The sequence below is a fragment of the Oncorhynchus mykiss genome, chromosome 31 (assembly GCF_013265735.2).
Source record: "Oncorhynchus mykiss isolate Arlee chromosome 31, USDA_OmykA_1.1, whole genome shotgun sequence".
Lineage (NCBI taxonomy): Eukaryota > Metazoa > Chordata > Actinopteri > Salmoniformes > Salmonidae > Oncorhynchus > Oncorhynchus mykiss.
This window is the reverse complement of record NC_050571.1, coordinates 35,106,931-35,127,642: the sequence shown is the minus strand read 5'-3', so window position 1 is coordinate 35,127,642 and position 20,712 is coordinate 35,106,931. Positions and strand designations below refer to the sequence as shown.

Here is a 20,712-nt window from a genome sequence, read left to right as displayed (position 1 = left end):
ATTAGTGTTGCAACCTTATGCCGGTTCAAGTATTTTGCTAAGACTACATACGAACAGAGCAGTCATTAAGGTGACTGACCCGTATCAAGGAATGGCGGCTTTTCATGCATGTGGTTTGAAGTCTTGTTTGCGCAGCAAAGTCTGCTCTGGCTTGTCTCAAGAGCCCTTTATACAGGTGATACATGGCCCCTGCACTCAATCAACAGTTTTTCTTCCAGGCGCCCTCTGAATCATAAGAGTACTTGTGTCAGCACGATCAGGTAACTCTGGACTGATGCCACAAAAACTACTGTCACTACCTCAAGGTGACTCCTCCATCCCACATGTCAGATTCCATTTTACGTAAAATATCATATGATACAGTAGGCTAGCTTGTCTTTGTGTGTTAAAAAAAACAAACACTGAAAGCCAATGCTACTTATTTCTCTGGGTTGGTGACAACATGCTCACTGTACACATGCCCTTAGTAGATAGCTACATATACCTTCAGGAGAGCCCCGACTTGTAATACTTGAATAAATCCATTTAGTTTGATAAACATAAATCCATTTGGATTTAATATTATTGTGATCCTATTCTTGATACTTTAGTTCAGGACAAAGTAAAAGCCTAAAACATGTTTCACAAATTATATCGGTTGAAAAGAAAACAATAAAGATCCAATCTCCTGTGAGACCTACGGATTGGTTTATCTTTGCTGTGTGTTGACTTCTTCCCACCGAAGCAAATCTTCAATGCAAAACATTTGTCAGTCATTCGTAAGTATTTTCAATTCATACATTCTACTAAAGATGCCGGATCCCATTGAGGGCTGAGGCAGAGGACAAAGAAACTAAACCGTAACATAAGGTTTGGGGTTTCGTCACACGCTCAGCAGATTGAGTGTTGGAACAAATTCGAAAATTAAACGAGGTCTTCGATACTTCTCTCAGTGTGAACCACATGTTTATGTGTTTGTCTATTAACAGGTTTCATTTACACAAAGGCAGCTAAAGAGGTTGGGTGAATGCTGGTATGGTATCCAAAACAAGTTTTTTATATAGGCCTTTTATTCTGTAAATGGATCCAAAATCACAACTGACCATGTAGTTTTTTGCTTTCAATACACTTTACGAAACTGGAAAATTAATGAATAAAAAATGGTAGAGTGAAACTTATAACATGTGATGTATATTTTGGTGCCCTGTTCCAAAACTTGTTTTTGTGTGGAGACATTTTATTGGAAACTGATAGGGCTATATGTGGCGGAGAGGTAAAAAAATAAAAAAAAAAAAAAAACACTCAGCCTCTTTAAGCACCTGTAGCAAAACACAGTGCATGGTTTTGAAAACAGTAAGGCTGAGGAATTTTTGTAAAATGGGCCAAGTCACGTCTTCATGGCATTGGAGACAACAGGATGAAAGAGGCCCAAGGTCTGGGCAGAGGAAATGGGGGTTGAGTAGGCGTCACCTGGACAACTGCCTGCAGTTGACAGGATCTCAACCAGGTGAGACGCCCTCGAAACTGAAAAAACATGCCATCTCTGCGCAGTAAGGGTGGCTGACAGTTGTTTTCAACTAGGAAGGTTCTCCAGATTCTCTTGATATCAATGACTGATGTGTTGTATGGACTTTTTGTAAACAGTACAACATGGGAACACTGAACAATGGAAAAGTACTACTTCCTGGTTTGGGCAACCATCTGTGATCTATGTGAAGTAGAGAGAGAGAAGCTCCTTTACCTACAAGAGAAATGCAGTTATATATGCCCCACCCTAGATATCTATCTAGATTAGCAGTGTTTTGTGCCTTCAGATAGGACCTTTTTGTTTTGACTTGACATGGATGATTTTGGATGTTGACGACTGTTCAGTTTATGGGTGGACATGGTTCACAGACAACACCGACACTGTTCTACCCACAAGGTCTAGCGTTTTAGAACAAACTTTTCAGAAAACCTCCCACCTGGGCCTCGTTTCCCAGAAAATGTGTTGAGTTAGGCTAATCATTACATCGATAGCATCCAAGAAATCTCACAAAAACCATTGTTGCACTAAATTGTATATACTGTAGTAACACTCACTTTACTGATAAAAGCATGCTGTTTAAAACTTTATACAGCCTTTTCTGGTGTTATATGAAACATACCCTGCTGGTTTGGCTATGGAGAGGAAGTTGTCATAAAGGATGGAATATTGAAATGAAAGAGTAACACTGAAAGATGCAAATAAGTGTGTAATAATCAACAACATTAGGTTGTTAGAGTAAAGGACACTCTTAGTTTAGGAGGTGTGATTTTGTGAAATTATGCAGTTATCTTTTCTGGTGAAAGAAACCACAAGACACAACAACAAAAGAGGCTTTCAATTTTGATAATCTTTTCAAAAAGTCACAATATCATTTAATATAAAACACCTTTAAATGTAGTAAGTTATGAGGAATTCTCGAAGAGATATTCCACAATACCACTTGCAAACTGCAGTCAGGGAAGGGATCCACCTGGAAACCTGGTGACTTCAACAGCAATTCCAAGTGCACACAGAAATATCGGAAACATGCATTACTACATTGTACAAAGCCAAACGCAAAGGAATCAGATCCAGTTAGAGGAATCCATTCCAGTTAAAGGAATCAGATCCAGTTAGAGGAATCCATTCCAGTTAAAGGAATCAGATCCAGTTTTGTTGCAATATGGCTGAGAGTCAGTGCTTCCCTGTTGGCAACAGGACAGTCTTGATGGTAGGCATCTACTGATGTGTCCGTTAGATTTCAGGTAGGATTTAGCTCCGTCCTCTGTTTAGACCGACAGCTGAAGGGAGAGTGAAAATCTAGTGTAAGGTAGGAAAATTACTTGACAGAATCAGGTCTGAAAAAACTTAGAAGACTCATTGATCATTGTCCATTTCAGTGGAACTAAATGTATGTCTGTCCACGCCAAGAAGTCCACATATGATCTATAAAAGAGAATACGTGGTTTATAAAGAAATACATAGAGAAAACGTCATATACTATAGGTTTCCTCCTTGTCCTTATTGTCGGTTGTTATGCACGTTAAATAACAAAACATATTACTGTACAATTCCCACAATGCAAAAGTCTGCATAAAATGCATTTTTATGTGCATATGTCTACTGTCGATATGTGGTCCCTCCCCAACAAATGGCCCACCCATATTTAGAAAAATCCTCAACATTACTATTATATTCTTATTATGAATTACACATATGCACACACACCATTCCCCCCGACACACACACACACATGCACGCACGCACACACGGTCAGTCAGACCACAGATGCCAGGGAGGTGACGGAGGTCACCTTGTTGTCCTCCGCCCAGGGCTGTAGGTTCTGTAGGGCGTACAAGGAGGAGTTGTGCAGGCACAAAGGGTCCTGCTGCAGGGGCTGGCTCAGGGTCTTCTGAAAGGCCTCCTGTTGGAGCTGCAGCATCAGACGGTTGGCCTGCTGTCTCTCTGCTTCGCGCTCCTCGGCTGTCTGTCTCCTGGTTCCACAGTGGGAAGAAGATATTTTTTTGTTGTTGTCAAAACAGTGCCTAAATATTCATATTCATGTCATCATAAATCCTACTTTCAAAAGCAAAAAGCCAGATACTTCCTGAAATATGTGTTAAATGCCCTCAAAAAGTGACATTGATCAAAATAACTACTTTATAACAACTACTATATATAAACATGATTATATTACTTAATAATTTAATTTGAACCCTTAATTATTTTAGATTACCATTAATTAATTATGATGGAAACAATTTAATTTTTTTACAATGATGTATGTCGTAACTACATATGAGGACACCAAGGGGACTCAGTTGGGGTCTCAACTTACTGCTAAAAGTTAGAATACACAAGGTGCAATTTCAAAACTTTGTTGTGCATCAGCAGTTTTCCTCTTGTTATATGTCACTCACTGACAGTCACTGAATTAGCCCATGTCAATAAAAAAAAAAATGTATTGGTATATTTGTCTAGTTAGTCTAGCCAGCGATCTAAGCTAATAATCATGGCTGAATTACCAACCGGGCACGCAGGGCACATGCCCAGGGGCCCTGACCTCCATAGGGCCCCAATTGATTTTTGTAAATTCATTAAAAATGAAAGCTGAAATGTTTTGAGTCAATAAGTATTCAACCCCTTTGTTATGGCAAGCCTAAATAAGTTCCGGAGTAAACATTTGCTTTACAAGTCACATAATGAGTTGCATGGACTACATGATTTTTGAATGACTATCTCATCTCCGTACCCCACTCATACAATTATCTGTATGTCCCTCATTCGAGCAATGAATTTCAAACACAGATTCAACCACAAAAACCAGGGAGGTGTTCCAATGACACACCAAGAAGGGCACCTATAAGCCTGGTCTCATAGATTAGACGTAACATAGTAAAAGTAAACCTGGGACACTCAAATTAGTATGATATGTTAAGTTTGGTATGGCTACATAATACAGATAATGTGAACCTCTAGCAACCTAAAGGTTGCGAGTTCGCATCTCATCACGGACAACTTTAGCATTTTAACTAATTAGCAACTTTTTAACTACTTTTTAGCTACTTTGCAACTACATAGGTTGTCAGTTTGAATCTCATCACTGACAACTTTAGCCTTTCAGCTAATTAGTAACTATACAACTACGTACTACTTTTTAGCTACTTTGCAACTACTTAACCCTTCAGCCTAATCCTAAACCTAACCTTAACCCTTTCAGGTAACCCTTCCCCAAGCCCTAACCTTAATGTGTCTAGCTAACTCTTCTCCTAACCGTAAACTTAAACCTTTAACATAACTCCTAAACTTAACCCTAACCCCTAACACCTAGCCTAGCTAACATTAGCCACCTAGTTAAACAATTTAACATACAGTGCATTCGGAAAGTAATCTTGACTTTTTCCACATTTTGTTACATTACAGCCTTATTCTAAAATGTATTAAATTCAAATTTTCCCCCATCAATCTACACACAATACACTATGATGACAAAAAAAATAAAAAAGGTTTTTGAAATTTTAGCAAATGTATTAAACATAAAAAACATAAATACCTTATTTATATAAGTATTCAGACCTTTTGCTATGAGACTCAAAACTGAGTTCATGTGCATCCTGTTTCCATTGATCATCCTTGACATGTTTCTACAACTTGATTGGAGTCCACCTGATTTGTAAATTCAATTGATTGGATATGATTTGTCCGTAGAGCTCCGAGACAGGAATGTGTTGAGGCAACAGATCTGTGGAAGATACCAAAAATGTATGCAGCATTTAAGGTCCCCAAAAATACAGTGGTCTCCATTATTCCTAAGTGGAAGACGTTTGGAACTACCAAAATTCTTCGTAGGGCTGGCTGCCTGGCCAAACTGAGCAAAATCGGGGGAGAAGGGCCTTGGTCAGGGAGGTGACCAAGAATCCAATGGTCACTCTGACAGAGCTCCAGAGTTCCTCTGTGGAGATGAGAGAACCTTCCAGAAGGACAACCATCAACCAATCGGGCCTTTATGGTGAAGTGGCCAGACGGAAGCCACTCCTCAGTAAAAGGCACGTGACAGCCCGCTTGGAGTTGGCGAAAAGGCACCTAAAGACTTTCAGACCATGAGAAATAAGATTCTTGAGTCTGATGAAACCAAGATTGAACTATTTGGTCTGAATGCCAAGCTTCATGTCTGGAGGAAACCTGGCACCATCCCTACAGTGAAGGGAGGTGGCAGCATTATGCTGTGGGGAAGTTTTTCAGCGGCAGGGACTGGGAGACTTGTCAGAATCGGGGAAAGATCAACAGAGAAAATTACAGAGAGGTCCTTGATGAAAATCTGCTCCAGGGTGTTCAGGACCTCAGACTGGGGAAAAGGTTCACCTTCCAACAGGACAACGACCCTAAGCACACAACCAAGACACCGCAGGAGTGGCTTCGGGACAAGTCTCTCAATGTCCTGGAGTGGCCTAGCCAGAACCTGGATTTGAACCCTATTGAACATCTCTGGAGAGACCTGAAAATAGTTGTGCAGCAACGCTCCCCATCAAATCTGACAGAATTTGAGAGGATGTGCAGAAAAGAATGGGATAAACTCCCCAAATGCAGGTATACTAAATTCTGTAATCACTGCCAAATGTGGTTCAACAAGGTACTGAGTAAAGGGTCTGAATACTTATGTAAATGTGATCATTTGAAAAAATCTCTAAAACATGTTTTTGCTTTGTCATTATGGGGTAAATTAATACATTCCATTCGAAACGTTACGTTCAATACTAAAGGAGTTTCTCGGATTTACATACAGAATAATACGAAATGCTCTGAGACCAGGTTGCACCTATTGGTAAAAAAAAACAGACATTGAATATCCCTTTGAGCATGGTGAAGCTATTAATTACACTTGGATGGTGTATCAATACACCCAGTCACTACAAAGATGCAGTCGTCCTTCCTAACTCAGTTGTCAGAGAGGAAGGAACCCGCTCAGGGATTTCACCATGAGGCCAATGGTGACTTTCAATCAGTTACAGATATTAATACCTGTAATAGGAGAAAACTGAGGATGGATCAACAACATTGTGGTTACCCCACAATACTAACCTAATTGATAGAGTGAAAAGAAGGAAGCCTGTACAAAATAAAACAAAATCCAAAACATGCATCCTATTTGCAACAAGGCACTAAACTAGTAAATGTGTCAAAGCAGTTAACGTTTTGTCCTGAGTACAAAGTGTTACATTTGGGGCAAATCCAATACAACACATTACTGAGTACCACTCTCCATATTTTCAAGCATATAGATGGCTGCATCATGTTATGGATATATTTGTAATCGTTAAGGACTGGGAAGTTTTTCAAGATAAAAAAAATTGAAAAATCTTGGAGGAAAACCTGGTTCAGTCTGCTTTCCACCAAACACTGGAAGATTAATTCACCTTTCAGCAGGACTATAACCTATCAACGATCAACAACCAATTTGACAGAGCTTGAAGAATTTTGAAAATAAAAATGGACAAATGTTGGAAACTTTCCCAGAAAGACTCACAGCTATAATTGCTGCCAAAGGTGCTTCTACAAAGTATTGACTCAGGGGTGTAAATACTTGTGTAAATGAGATTTCTCAAAACATGTTTTCACTTTGTCATTATGAGGTATTGTGTGTAGATAAGTGGAATTGTCTTTTTTTTATCCATTTTGAATTCAGGCTGTAACACAACTAAATTTGGAACAAGTCAAGGCGTATGAACACTTCCTGAAGGAATGGCAAAATGTATAGAATTGCAGGAAAATAGCTTTAAATTGCAACAACAACAAAAAATCTGTAAAACAAACTCATTTGTTTACTTTTTGTTATTATTCAAATACTTTTTTTGTTAACAGATCCCTCTGTACATATTAAATTATACTTTCTAATCCCGGTGCTGAATTTATGTCAGTTAATATGTAGCGGCTAATTGTATAGCTAATAGGCTATAGCTGTGTTCGAATACCCATACTAACCTACTGTATACTACATACTTAATGAGTATATACTACATACTATATACTATTAGTTAATTTTAGTATACTGTAAATGAACGGTATCCTTTCAATTGTACATACTAGCGCTACGCCTGCCTATCGGAAGTTGATGATGTTGCTATGCCCCCTCTTGCTAACTGGTTACTGACACCGGCCATATTCAACAGGTGTTGAGCATCCGGAAATTCATCAGTTATTCTGCACTCTGGGAGAGTGCTCTGAAATCGGAGTAAATAGCCAGAGTGAACTCATGTCCATTGAGAACACACAACGACTATACCACCTAGCTAAGAATGACGCGAATAATCAAGTCAATAAACGTTGTGTAGTTAGTTAGATAGCATATAGTTAATATACTGGCAAATTCAATGTATTAGTAGCCAACTAACGTTAAGTAGCTAGCTAACATACCGGTAGCTAATGCTGTAATGATATGCCCTGCAGTTCAAAATGATAGCGTAGCCAACAAATTGTCAGCCAACATAACGTGTAGCGTAACTTATTTGAAAAGTCACTACTTTATTACATTGCTCAACATTTTCTTAAGATTTGTCATAATTAGTTAAAGCAATGAATTTGTATCCGTTCTCGTCGGACTTCGGCTGCATTTTTTCGCCATTTTCTTCAAACTTGAAAACAACGTGATGCCAAGCCCATTTTCTGAAAAATTGCATTACGGGCCCGAAAATCACGGAAATAGTGTCCACTGCTTGTACACTTCATATTTTGGTGAATGTAGTACGACATCCGGGAACTTATGGCATACTAACTCTATCCATACTATGACCAATAAGCATACTACATACTCAGTTTACATCACAAATAGCGTGGTTAGTGTGGTTAGTGTGAGTATTCGAACACAGCTTTACGTGTTTGTAGATCGACTGAGGTGAATGAAGCTACAGCAACCAATGTGATAATGGCTGGGGTAATTTTTGCTTGTTCTCTAAATATCATTTTAGGACCTCACTACAACTCAGACTTTGGTTACGGCCCTGGATGTATGTCATTCTTACGTGGATATTATGCTGTATGTACACTACATGACCAAAAGCATGTGGATGGACACCTGCTTGTCGAACATCTCATTCCAAAATCATGGGCATTAATATGGAGTTGGTCTCGCCTTTGCTGCTATAACAGCCTCCACTCTTCTGGGAAGGCTTTCCACTAGATGATGGAACACTGCTGCGGGGACTTGCTTCCATTCAGCCACAAGAGCATTAGTGAGATCGGGCACGGATGTTGGGCGATTAGGCATGGCTCACAGTCGGTGTTCCAATTCATCCCAAAGATGTTCGATGGGGTTGAGGTCCAGGCTTTGTGCAGGCCAGTCAAGTTCTTCCACACCAATCTCGACAAACCATTTCTGTATGGACCTCGCTTTGAGGGCATTGTCATGCTGAAACAGGAAAGGGCCTTCCCAAACTGTTGCCACAAAGTTGGAAGCACAGAATCATCTAGAATGTCATTGTATGCTGTATTGTTAAGATTTCACTTCACTGGATTTAAGGGGCCTAGCCAGAACCATGAAAAACAGCCCCAGACCATTATTCCTCCTCCACCATACTTTACAGTTGCTCCAGAGTCCAATGGCGGCGGGCTTTACACCACTCCAGCCAAAGCTTGGCATTGCACATGGTAATCTTAGGCTGCTCGGCCATGGAAACCCATTTAATAAAGCTCCCGACGAACAGTTATTGTGCTGACGTTGCTTCCAAAGGCAGTTTGGAACTCGGTAGTGAGTGTTGCAACCGAGGACAGACGATTTTTATACACCTCGGTTCTGTTCTGTGAGCTTGTGTGGCCTACCACTTCGCTGACGTTTCCTCTTCATGATCCCAGCACTTAAAATTGACCGGGACAGCACTAGCAGAGCAGAAATTTGACAAACTGACTTGTTGGAAAGGTGGAATCCTATGACGGTGCCACATGGAAAGTCATTGATCTCTTCAGTAAGGTCATTCTACTGCCAATGTTTGTCTATGGAGATTGCATGGCAGTGTGCTAGATTTTATACACCTGTCAGCAACGAGTGTGGCTGAAATATACGATTTCACTCATTTGAAGGAGTGTCCACATACTTTTGTATATATAGTGTCCATGTGATGGTTAGGTCTGCATGTGCAGCACAGTCAGAAAAACACCTCTAAAATATTGTTTTATACACACCATCCTCCTTCCATTAGCCACACGTTATTGTTAACTACATTATTGTAATCTGATTGTGCTGCTGTTCATTTGATCATTTGCTTGTTACTAGCGTAGCTGTGACACAAATACATCTTTCATGCACATCCTATCAACACACTATGGGGAAATATAAAAAAATCACACCAAAACTAGCTTGGAAATTACGAAAGTGAGTTAGCCAATTCCCTGGTTATTCATGATATGCCATTTAGCCATTCTTTTTTTTCATGTTTCTGTAGAAAACATGGCCTGTGTTGACGCCTGGCACATAAATACCTGTTGAAATAAGATCCCAGGCTTTACTTTTCCACCTGGTATTGAAATGCATAATTTGCCAGCTTGTCAAAGGTGAGTCACATCACAAATCCAATTATTGACCTATGAACCCATGTGCTGTTCACAATATGGATAACAACAACACATCCTTGTCCACATCAGGTGAAGGTCAGCCAGATCAGTTGGATCTCAGTGAATGACCACTATCTGATCACAGAGGCTATGATTCAAGATGACTCAGATGTACAGGAATGACTACCACAGTATATGCATTTCCTTTAGTTCCTTGTTTGTCATCAAAGGTTAAATAAAAGTAAGGCATTATAATTTGAATGTCCACTCATTCATTTCAAATGACCATAAAGTTAGGGGGAAGAGTTTCGGCCATGGACAATGCACTCAATTATTCAGACGAGCGTGTCAATATTGCTTTGGACAGCATCTTTCCAGAGAACCTTTTTAAGAACTGGGCTAATTGTGCTTGGTCAAGGGAATTGGCCTCCAAAAAACAAGTAGGAGCTAAGCTAAGCAAAAAAGGTGTTTCCCTGTCACAACAAAATGCCTTGGGCGCATAGAATATTCCTTTAAAACATCCCAAATGCTTGCTCACCTCAAGCAAAGCAATTCACATAGTATACCATACTCTAATTTAAACAGCTGCCTAGTTGTTACTTTGTGACACTTCCTGCATCAATCTGATGTATCAAAATGAATAAAACATAAGGCAGCACGAACAATGGAAAGCAGTTTTGGGGAAAAAACTAGAAATAAAAAATGTCCAAAAGCGACAATAAAAAACAACAACACTAAGAGTGTTGATAACAGACAGTGTTAAAGAATGTCTAGACGTGTGTTGCTGTAATGCGTTGCTGTAATGGGCCCCTACCGCCATTTTGTCCTCCTGTTCTGGAACCAGGTTTTGACCTGTGCGTCTGTCATCTTCAGGGCCTTGGCCAGGGTGGCGCGCTCTGCCGATGCCAGGTACTTCTGTCGGTGAAAGCGTTTCTCAAGTTCGCAGATCTGCACACGGCTGAATGAGGTGCGGGGCTTTTTTCTTTTGGGTGGCGTCCGGTTCTGATAGGGGTGGCCGATGCGCCGGGTCACCGAGAAGGGAGAAAGGGCGGCTGAGAGAGAGCAAGAGAGCGAGAGAGCGAGAGAGAGAGAGAGAGAGAGAGAGAGAGAGAGAGAGAGACAAAGTTTGTTTTTCCAGAGATGAACCTTGGTCAAGTGAGAACCTTCTCTGACATATACCATTCTTTGTCATGTATTTCATGCATGATCACTCATATTATAATTGTGATTATGTTGTCCATCCCTAACTCAATTCAACATTTCATCATCTCTGTTTTTATTTATTTTTACTAGAAATTGGCCAACATTTAATGATTCATCACTGGCTATTGACCTTTGTAATATGATTACAAGGTGAAAACAGTCCTTTCTCACAACAAATGCATAGTTTTTCAGTACATACAGTGTTGTCCTATGGACCTAGCTATGCATTTTGGTATTTTAACACCCCTGATGGAAACCAGGAGAAGACAAACCAGGGCAAGATAAAGGACACATGTAAAAGAAGACCAGGGAAGTGACTCACCTGGACAAGTACCCTTTCGAAAGGGATAGTCTGCAAATGGGCCGGTGTCTCGCAGGTGAGCGAGTTCGGGGTAATAGTGTTTGGCTAATGTCTCCATAGAGCTCCAGGTAGGGACCCTGCCAATGTCCCCCTTGGGGAGAGGGCAGAGGCCTGGCAGGGCCGGGGGGGCTCCTGGCCTCCCACTGGGGTCTCCTGCTTGTCTGTCCTCTGCCTGCTCCGCTAAAGAAAGGGAGACACAGTCAGGGACCCACATGGAGCTGTGGGGGTCGGGTGGGGGTACTCTGGAAGTACCTCTTATTGCTATTTTGTCAAGATGGGGATTTGTTACATTTGTCTTTTTTTGTCATTTAGTACAATAACTATATATAATATATGCCATTTATCAGATGCTTTATCCAAAGCAACTTACAGTCATGTGAGAATAGATTTCACATTTGGGTGGCCCTGGGAATTGAACCCACACCCTGGCATTACTAATCCCATGCTTTACCAACTGAACCATTCAGGACCATTAAACTGATTGGTTAGGCCAAAAGTATCACATTTGGTTTGATGCCGAATCATTACAGTTAGCTTTTTAAGCTATCCAGCCAAACATAGTAACTTAGGCGATATGTACACGCTACTTTTGAACCAATTAAAACATGAAACAAAGGAAAAGAACCAATCTCAAGCACTTTGCCGAGGTAAATTATTAGTGCATGTCGTCTATTCGTCAGGCAGCAGCGCAACACTGGTTTTAGAAGTGGAGTTTTGTATCACTCACTTTTCAATTATAGAAATGGCATTGGGACAAAAATGCAGTTTCAGAATCTGTGGGGGGGGGGGGGGGGGGGGGGGAGACGACAACGACGACGACGACATGTCCCCCCTGTCCCCAGTGAAAGTTGCGCCCCTGGTGTCGGGCATGAGTAAACAGAACATTCATAAACGCAATATAATATGTTTGAATATAAATCCTTTCTAAAGCCATATTGTCATACAAACATAACCTGTAAAAACAGATGTTTCTGTCGAAGGGATCGGAAGTAGGCTTCCCTGTTCCTCACAAGCTGTTGTCTTACGGTATGTTTATGTGTCTAGTTCTGTCAGAGAGCTCACCAGGAGCCAAAATGCATATGAAAACATCTCCATATGTGTCCTGGGGGGACCCATGTTACTGTGTTGAGAATTTAGTAACCAGGAATTCAGTGTGAGCAATCAAAATGTATTTTCCACAGAGGCACTCTGGAGATGAGGTAAAACACAAATGAAACATAAGCCACATAATGCACTCAACAATAATTTTGAATCACTCCCAACCTCTCTGATTGGTTATAAACCTAAATGGCAGAATAAATAAATAAATACACTTTTTTTTTTTTCAATACTTAAAAAAATGTAAATTGGGTACATTTGCAATACATTTGCAGTGACTCGAAGTGTTGAGTGTTGAAAAAGTGTTTAAAACAATATGTATAATCTATAGATGGTCCAACCCTTCATTGCCTGAGGAGTTTCGATTAATAGGTCACACATTTGGAGCAAGCAGGTCTGCTCCAGGCTCAACATGCAGGTCTGGGTACAGATAATACCACATTAGACTTCTATTTCAGGCCATCTGTGGACCAGCTAATGGACCAGGCACATACAGTACAAGCACGTTCATATGCAACCCAAGAGTAACATGCAAACAGACTGTCATCCAGTCGAACATGCTAAAGGTTCCCTTCAACCTAACTTTAATTCTGACATAAGGTATTCCAAATAAACAGTTGAAACGTAACAATATTCATATTGATGATGATTGACTAATTTAATGTGGAAATAGAACAAAATACAAAAGGTCTAGACGTTGTAAAATAGGTTTTAATTTGACTTTGTCTGTGATGTTGCTAGTTTTGACCAGCTTCCAAAATAAAGAGCCAAGTGTGTCGTAGTATTCCACTAAATGCAGCAGTGTGCCAAGAGCCCAGAACACACCTGTCTGTTATCAAAACCTGCAAACATTTATGGAACGAGGCAGTTAGTTAAATTTAGCCCTCAGCCTCTTTACAGTGACAGGCTTTATAATTTGATGTGATTGCTTTTAATTACAGCCCATATTGCAAGAAGTTGTCAGAGTGTTTACACGCACTTAACACTTACCACAATAATTGTATTCATTGAAGAAAATACTGTTTCCCGTAACTGAGAAAGACCAAATATGGCCACAGAGGCTATAGGACATTTCACTTGACTACCACATCACCATTCAATTCCCAAGATCAATGTATTTCATAGGGGAGAGAAAATTGAATGTGTTCAAAAGGGTTAAATGTTATACATTTTTATTTCATTCAATTATCTTATTTCATTTGTATTTGAAAGGTGGGTATCTTGTTTTCAAGAAAACATTGCAAGAATTGATTCTGTGAGAATGTTTTTTTTTTTTTTACAACGGATGACAAAGGAAATGGTGGAGAATACTAAATCTGATGCCTGGGTAATATGATTTAGCATAAGGATATCAAAAAATAAAATGCTACCGTGGAGAAATAATAAAGCCAAATATACTTAATAACACCTTTCTGTGAGAGCGCCTCTCTTCCCCACTACGGATATTACATGCGTAGCAATCTAATAAATATGTCCGTAAAGGATTCTTACCGGGGTATTGAAATATAACATGAACATTTATTGCTATTTATTACACTGTGAGGCAAAACAGAGCCACTTGCCCCTGCCACACTGGCTGAGAATAGAAGCAACTTCCAGAGAAAACAGTACGGCTTTTCCCATTAACATCCAATTACTGTAGCCATCATTACATTTATATATTTGTGAGGAAGGTCATTCTTTTTAACTAAGATAGAACACTACTACAGGAATACAATTGGATTTACTCTATGCATTAACATAAGGCATGCTCTAAATTCAATGGCCATTATGGGACATTGCACAGGTACAACAAGCAGGTGCAATGTAATACGCAGTACACATTACATAGTAATTACAACTGTTATATCTGTTCGTGGTTTGTGTAATTATATGTCATCACGTTATTTTAAGGTATTTATAGTTCTCTAAAGAGTGATAACCACTTATCAACTCTCCTAATGCTGAAATCTCATCAAAATACATTTATTATAGGGATATAGATTGGTATTATTTGTTACCTCACTTCAATACTATAGTGTATTACAGTATGGATATATTTTTTTGTGGTAATACATGCAGATATTGTAAAAGTTTAAATGGCTTTGGTGGTAAGAATATTTTGCTATGAAACTAACAACAGACCAAGGGCCTACAATTTCCACAGAACCTATAGAGCCACAAGATCAACTATGTTTGTTGACTTGATGGGACACATCTGTTTATGCACTTCTCTGCTTTTTCAAACTTGCAAACTGCCAAGTCAATTAACATAAAAACATGTGTTATTCCCTTTCAGCGCCTCCCAATCTGTCCGGTCTGTTGTGAATATCGCATCTCCAATTCTAGGCCTGTTCGCTGTTTCACTTGCTTTGACGCTTGCGGTGAAATGCAGCGCTGCAATTCAATATGAAAGGGAATAATTTATTTAAAAAAGGAGAGGTCTATTTCAAGTATCCAGAGAAACGCATTACGATTTGAGATATTATTTTAAGATAGGTCAACCAAAAAGACTGGCGCTGAATGCTGAACTAAGTCCATCCAGCAACTAAAACTATTGTCCTATCATTTGTAGCCTAGTAGACCTATCAGGGATCCCGAAAGGAATTTATTTGTGATTATTTTTAAAGGTGGAAATACAATTAGGCCCCTATGATATTAAACTCAAATGAAATCGATGGCAAAAACATCCGAATATTAGCCTACGATGTGTGATTTAAAAAATGAATGTCTCAAACAATGTTGACAAATGGCTACACCGTAAATACCTCAAGCACTTTCAAGATAGGCCTTTTTCTCAAATGTTGATCACAAATGATAACAAAAAGTGCTCACTTAAAATAAAGGTTTGTTGGTGGGTAATAATGAGGCTACATAACCAACACCAAAGATAAACCAAATTAAACGAGAAGCCCTTTGTGACTATGAATACAATAGGTACGCATATTTACACCATATATTTTATAGTTCATATATCTGTTCTGGTTTAAATAATTAATGAGGGAAGCACAGAGCTATAGCATTGTTAATATTTGATGAGGGCTAATACATGATGATCCTAATTTTCGTCTTTATTGTGGTGACGTCATGCCAGAAAAACTAATATCTCGGCCGAGTGGGAGCTGAGGTTATGGTCATTGTAATATGTACAGGCCAAAAGCTGGCCATCGAATTAGGATTTAATTTACCACGTTCTTCTCTTTCCTTAATCGTTAAAATAAATGTTCCTCGAATTAGAAAATATTAAACAATAGGCCTATAGGCCTATCATGGCCCATGCAACCCTTTGTGTTGTGCCCTTTTCTATGCTAATCGAAAACACCAGACACCTAGAGCCTACGTGAAAAATTATTTTGAACCAAATGCCACTTTCCAATTCCCCAAAATGCCAGAAAAGCGTTGGTCAAATGATTCAGGACCTGCAGGCATTGATATACAGTACGGCCTAAATCCTGTTCACAATCCCAGACACAACACTTTCATGTATTAATTATTAATCTACAGATTAAACGCCTGAATTACGCAATAATAGGGTATTCTGATAGCTTAAACTAAAAGCGCGTGAAGATAAGAGAAATCTGAACTTGAGTGAGATATATTATACCATTACATTTGTGCTTAGGCCTACAGCAAAAAGAATTTGTTTATGTGAATGATAGTAGATAGATAATGCATTACACCTGCCAATGTCACATATATAGGCCAATACATCTGGCGAAACCTGAAGCGTTCGCAATGTCATCTCATTTACCTTGACACCCCAATGGTGAAGATAAACGTACATTCAAAGGTTTATGGATGAAATAAACACGGCGGGCCGTACGCTACATGTTTAAATGCCATGCTTCAGGGTTTGTATAGAATTTGTCACAGTTATGTTCCCTTTTTATTTGATTTCAATGGTTCAATTAGGTTGGACGTAACTGGATAGTTGTTCAACAGTGTGTTGAAGACGGTTCTATTCAAATAAGACAGCATTTATTCAAGACCTACACGAATAGATTATTTGTATTTACTGTCGTGACGTTCAACGTGGAAAGGGAAATGTCAGAACGCCTAACAAGTGTGTCATTTGATAGTGACAGTGTTGCTATCTTCTCTAATCGTCGTCTGTATACACAACTATAGGCCTAAATGGGCCAGTAGAGCCCAGACACAAATTATGTACGTGAAAATACACTCTAGGAGCTCAGATGCAAAAATGTAATTACCAACGTTTCGACAGCCAAGCTGTCTTCATCAGGGTACGAATTATTTACGTAACACACCTGCAGGCGGGCATCATCAATTCCTACCTTGTCGTAAACTGACTCGCTAGTTTAGGGCCCATTTTGTATTGGAAGGAGCTAGAGTAGGCCTATTTTCCACAACTGCAAAGCTTAGCTACTATATGCCTCTAAAAGTAAATGTATCATAGGCCTGATAATGATAATAATAAGCTAGAAAACTGTTGTTTTTTTATTGCTGTTATTATAGCAAATTGTCATATTATTATTAGGCTGCTACAATAAGCAATACTACTATAGCTACTACTAATAATAATAACCTAATAACAGCAATACTCTATTCTATTATTATTAGGATAATATTATTATGATTGTTAGAATTATTGGCGTTAACCTATTAATTGTATTATAGGTATATTGATATTGATGTTGTTATTATTAAGATTATTCAGATGGTGTTGGACGGTGAATTTTACTTTCAGAAATATATCTGTTCTATTGCATTTTGAAAGGGAAAAATCTCTTCAAATCATGTCGTACATTTTGTAGGCTATGGAGACCTATCATTTTGATTAGGGTGCCAGTGATTTATCACATTTATTCCCTCCTATTAAACGGAAAGCCAATCTTAACGGCTGACATTATACCATATAATTATACAAATGTACACAACATATATTCATAACAATACCTGCAAGTATTTATTTGCCTTTTAAATGAACTAATATGATACATATAGACAGACCTTGATGTAGAATCGAATTCCTCATGCCATATGCCCAGTCGCACATCATGCCATATGCCCAGTCGCACATATGATTTGATAAATGAGTCAGTCACAGAATTGCCTACCATGCCTTCTTAATTGACAGCGTCAAGATGCTTAATGTTTTGCTTAGGCATACGCCCTGCTTGCAAGGATGTGGGTTAAACTGAAAAACAACAAATAAATGTGAACTTTCAAACGAATTATATTGAAGTGTGAACCTCTTTTCAACTGAAAAGGATATATCAGGTATGATAGGCCTATGGGGAAATCCACGAAGCAATGTTTTTTTTTTTTGTCTACAGAAACATACATTTTCAGAAGTTTAGATGAATCTTACCAGTGAGTCTGTCCTTTGCGAACCTTCGACTGCTCTCCATCCACGGGAAGGTAAAGTTTGCTGCATTTCCCATACTTGGCATTGAAGTCACTGAGGTGATGCCACCCGCGAAGCCAGGTGGATGGGTAGACGGGGGCTGATGTGGATTCGGTGGCATGGGTCTGTGAGCTGGCACCCTGATAACACCACCGGCGTTCCCACCATTCACGTTAACGTTCATGTTCATGCTGACATTCATGTTCATGTTCACGTTATAGGAACCTGCGAGTCCAGCCGCCATAGAGCAGGCCGGGTTATAGACGCTGTTATAGCCATTGGTGTAAACGTTTGGGGCAAGCGTGTAATCCGTGTCGCTGGTTCGGTTGGGCAGCATGCAGCTGCTGGACTGGTCCGTGCTGTTCAGAATCTGGTCTATTCCAAAGCTGATGGGCTCGTGCTGCTGGTGTGTCTGGTTTACCTCTTCAATTCCAGTGTGCTCCATTGTTGTATTCATATTAGCGTCTCAAAACGTCTCATATGTTGATGAAAAGTATGCTATTTGTTTCCCTTATTGTCGCAGTATCGGATGCAGAAATGATGCCCCCCGTCTGTGTTCAGATCTTTTAGCCTAAAGATACTTCCTTGAGCAGTGCGCGACCAACACCGTCCGAAGCGTTTCCATTATCTGTCCGGAAGACATAGAACTGGAGTGTACTAAAATGCACTGTTAATAATCCATCGGGATAGGTTCTGGGGGAGTCTTAAAATGCATATCCATCACCTTGTAGCATGATCTTTAACATATTTACTTGCACATTAATCGAAAGAGATGAGTAGCTTATTGGTAATGTAAAAATAGTTAGCCAGACTACTTACAGCCAAATCTTCAATTTGAGCAGTTCCCAAGTTCCTGTGAAGCGGATACCGGCTCTTTTCTCTGGCATTGATATTGCAACATCTACAAAGGCAGAGGCCATTGCCGACTCATCCTCATCGTATCAAAATATGTAACAAAATGAAGTGTTGACTGTGCTAAACATGAATATTAATTGGAAAAGATAGCTCCGTTCCAGTGAATCTGAAGTGATTTTAGCAGCTGTCGAGACACCCCTCCTGCCTAACTCTTGCCATTCGGTCATCCATTGGCCCACGCATTTCAATGTTTTGCAGCCTGCTCCCTTCTCTTAAAGAACCCGCAGCCCCAGTTTTATTGTGCTGTATAATATGACATGCGGTGTACATCAGAATAGAACTGAGTTTAAGCACATAGGCTATCACCAACCTTAATCCCACTATAAAACGGTAAGACATGAACAACTAGCTAATAGATATGGACTATCATGCATGAAACTATGGTTTAATTGCTATGTAACTATGGGTTTTATTTGATATTACACATCCCTGTTTATTGCCCTTTCATTGTAAAGCCTGATAGCAGCCAAATAGCCTAACTAGACAATCGAGCCACGAGAATTTCAACTAATTTACAATTAAGCCTATGTGGTCCTTTTTACGCACCAATAACATTTGATATGCAAGAAGATAACGGTTAGCGAGGAGTGGGAATATAGGGCAGGCTATATAGCCTAATCATGATTATGGCAAGATGGTCTTCAATTAGTAACATCACTCAAGAAGACAAAAAAATATGTTGCAAAGCAAACTGTGAATGTTGCACTTGTCCAACAACACTTGTGCATTAACAACTCAGAAAGACATAAACACACTCTCCGATAGGCCTACACAAAATAAGGTTTCATAAAATAAATTAAAGCGGCAATCTGCAGTTGCAACATCCATTTTTTTACTTATAAATGAATGATATGTACCCATTGATTCTTCAAAAAATATGACTTAAATTGCCTCATGAGCTTAGTTCAACTGCCGAGGGGTCAGAACCCAAAATATAAGCTTGTTTTATAAACAAAGCAATTGTTAACACTATATAGCCTCAGCATACGTTTAAAACTATTATTTTTGGATTAGTACAGATTATTAGACCAGCCTATGACTATGCCAATAAAGTCCATAAGAGAATCATGGTTTACCCTTGACAATGCAAAACACAGTGTTGATTGGCACAAATTATTTAACCTTTCTCTGCCTGAAGCAAGAGTGCGGATTTCCCGGTCTAAATTTAATAACAATGAAAAATGACTCATAATAAAACTGCAACACGGGGAAAACGGATTTAATATATCTTCGTTTTATTACGCACTTATTCAGGCCAGGCTTATTTCAGCTTCCGTGTGAATAAAGATATCTCTCAACTGCTCAAACTGGCTATAGGGAAGCATAAAAATCAATTGTATGAATTTAAAGCTATATCAATAATGGACGTTGATACGTGAGGCGACGAGAATGGGGGTACTGTAAACCTAAGATGTGTTTGTTTTTAAACATGATCGAATAAAATAAAGAGGCAACGAATATGTTGGAGAGCCATCCTGGGAAGCGCGTAAAATGTAACTCAATTGCTGTTAAACTGCCTAGCCTACCTATTGATGTCACGTTGGGGATGACAGGCTATGCCACTGGACATTTGGACGATGAATGCGTCATTATGGCTTTATGAATGTGCAAAACGACCATGATGTATCACACATCATCTCCAATTGGTGACATAACGGTTATCGGAGAGGCTATCTCTTTGGTTCTTCACAACGAAGCCTCGAGAGCAAAATATGTCTCGGTGTACCTGCGCGCGCCCTTAGGTCATACGCAAGGTGTGGG

At 39.5% G+C, this 20,712-nt stretch overlaps 1 protein-coding gene across 4 annotated transcripts; it reads right to left on the bottom strand.

Annotated features, from left to right (window-relative positions):
• Positions 1–1,271: 1,271 nt before the first annotated feature.
• LOC110505090 (T-cell leukemia homeobox protein 1) lies at positions 1,272–19,128 on the bottom strand. 4 transcript variants are annotated; one of them, XR_005041227.1, is made up of 6 exons: positions 18,001–19,126; positions 11,553–11,771; positions 10,842–11,079; positions 3,300–3,480; positions 2,660–2,787; positions 1,272–2,621 (listed from the first exon to the last, which is right to left on the bottom strand). XR_005041227.1 is itself a non-coding variant. In XM_021584056.2 (5 exons), exons 1-5 carry the CDS (start codon positions 18,491–18,493, stop codon positions 2,864–2,866), a joined length of 1,200 nt encoding a protein of 399 aa, XP_021439731.1. In that variant the 5' UTR covers positions 18,494–19,127; the 3' UTR covers positions 1,272–2,863. The 4 variants fall into 4 exon arrangements, 3 of the variants coding, with proteins under 3 accessions (XP_021439731.1, XP_021439732.1, XP_021439733.1); XM_021584056.2 differs by having other exon boundaries at positions 1,272–2,932; positions 18,001–19,127; XM_021584057.2 differs by having other exon boundaries at positions 1,272–2,787.
• Between the last annotated feature and the right edge of the window lie 1,584 nt (positions 19,129–20,712).

Bases quoted from the DNA above. Each gene is read 5' to 3' on its own strand.
- LOC110505090 (XM_021584056.2), bottom strand. From the start codon at position 18,493: ATGAATACAACAATGGAGCACACTGGAATTGAAGAGGTAAACCAGACA. The intron at 11,080-11,552 runs GTGAGTCACTTC...GCTCTCTCTCAG, and splicing joins TCGAAAGGGTACTTGTCCAG to CCGCCCTTTCTCCCTTCTCG. The intron at 2,933-3,299 runs GTGACCTCCGTC...TCTCTTTTATAG, and splicing joins CCTGGGCGGAGGACAACAAG to ATCATATGTGGACTTCTTGG.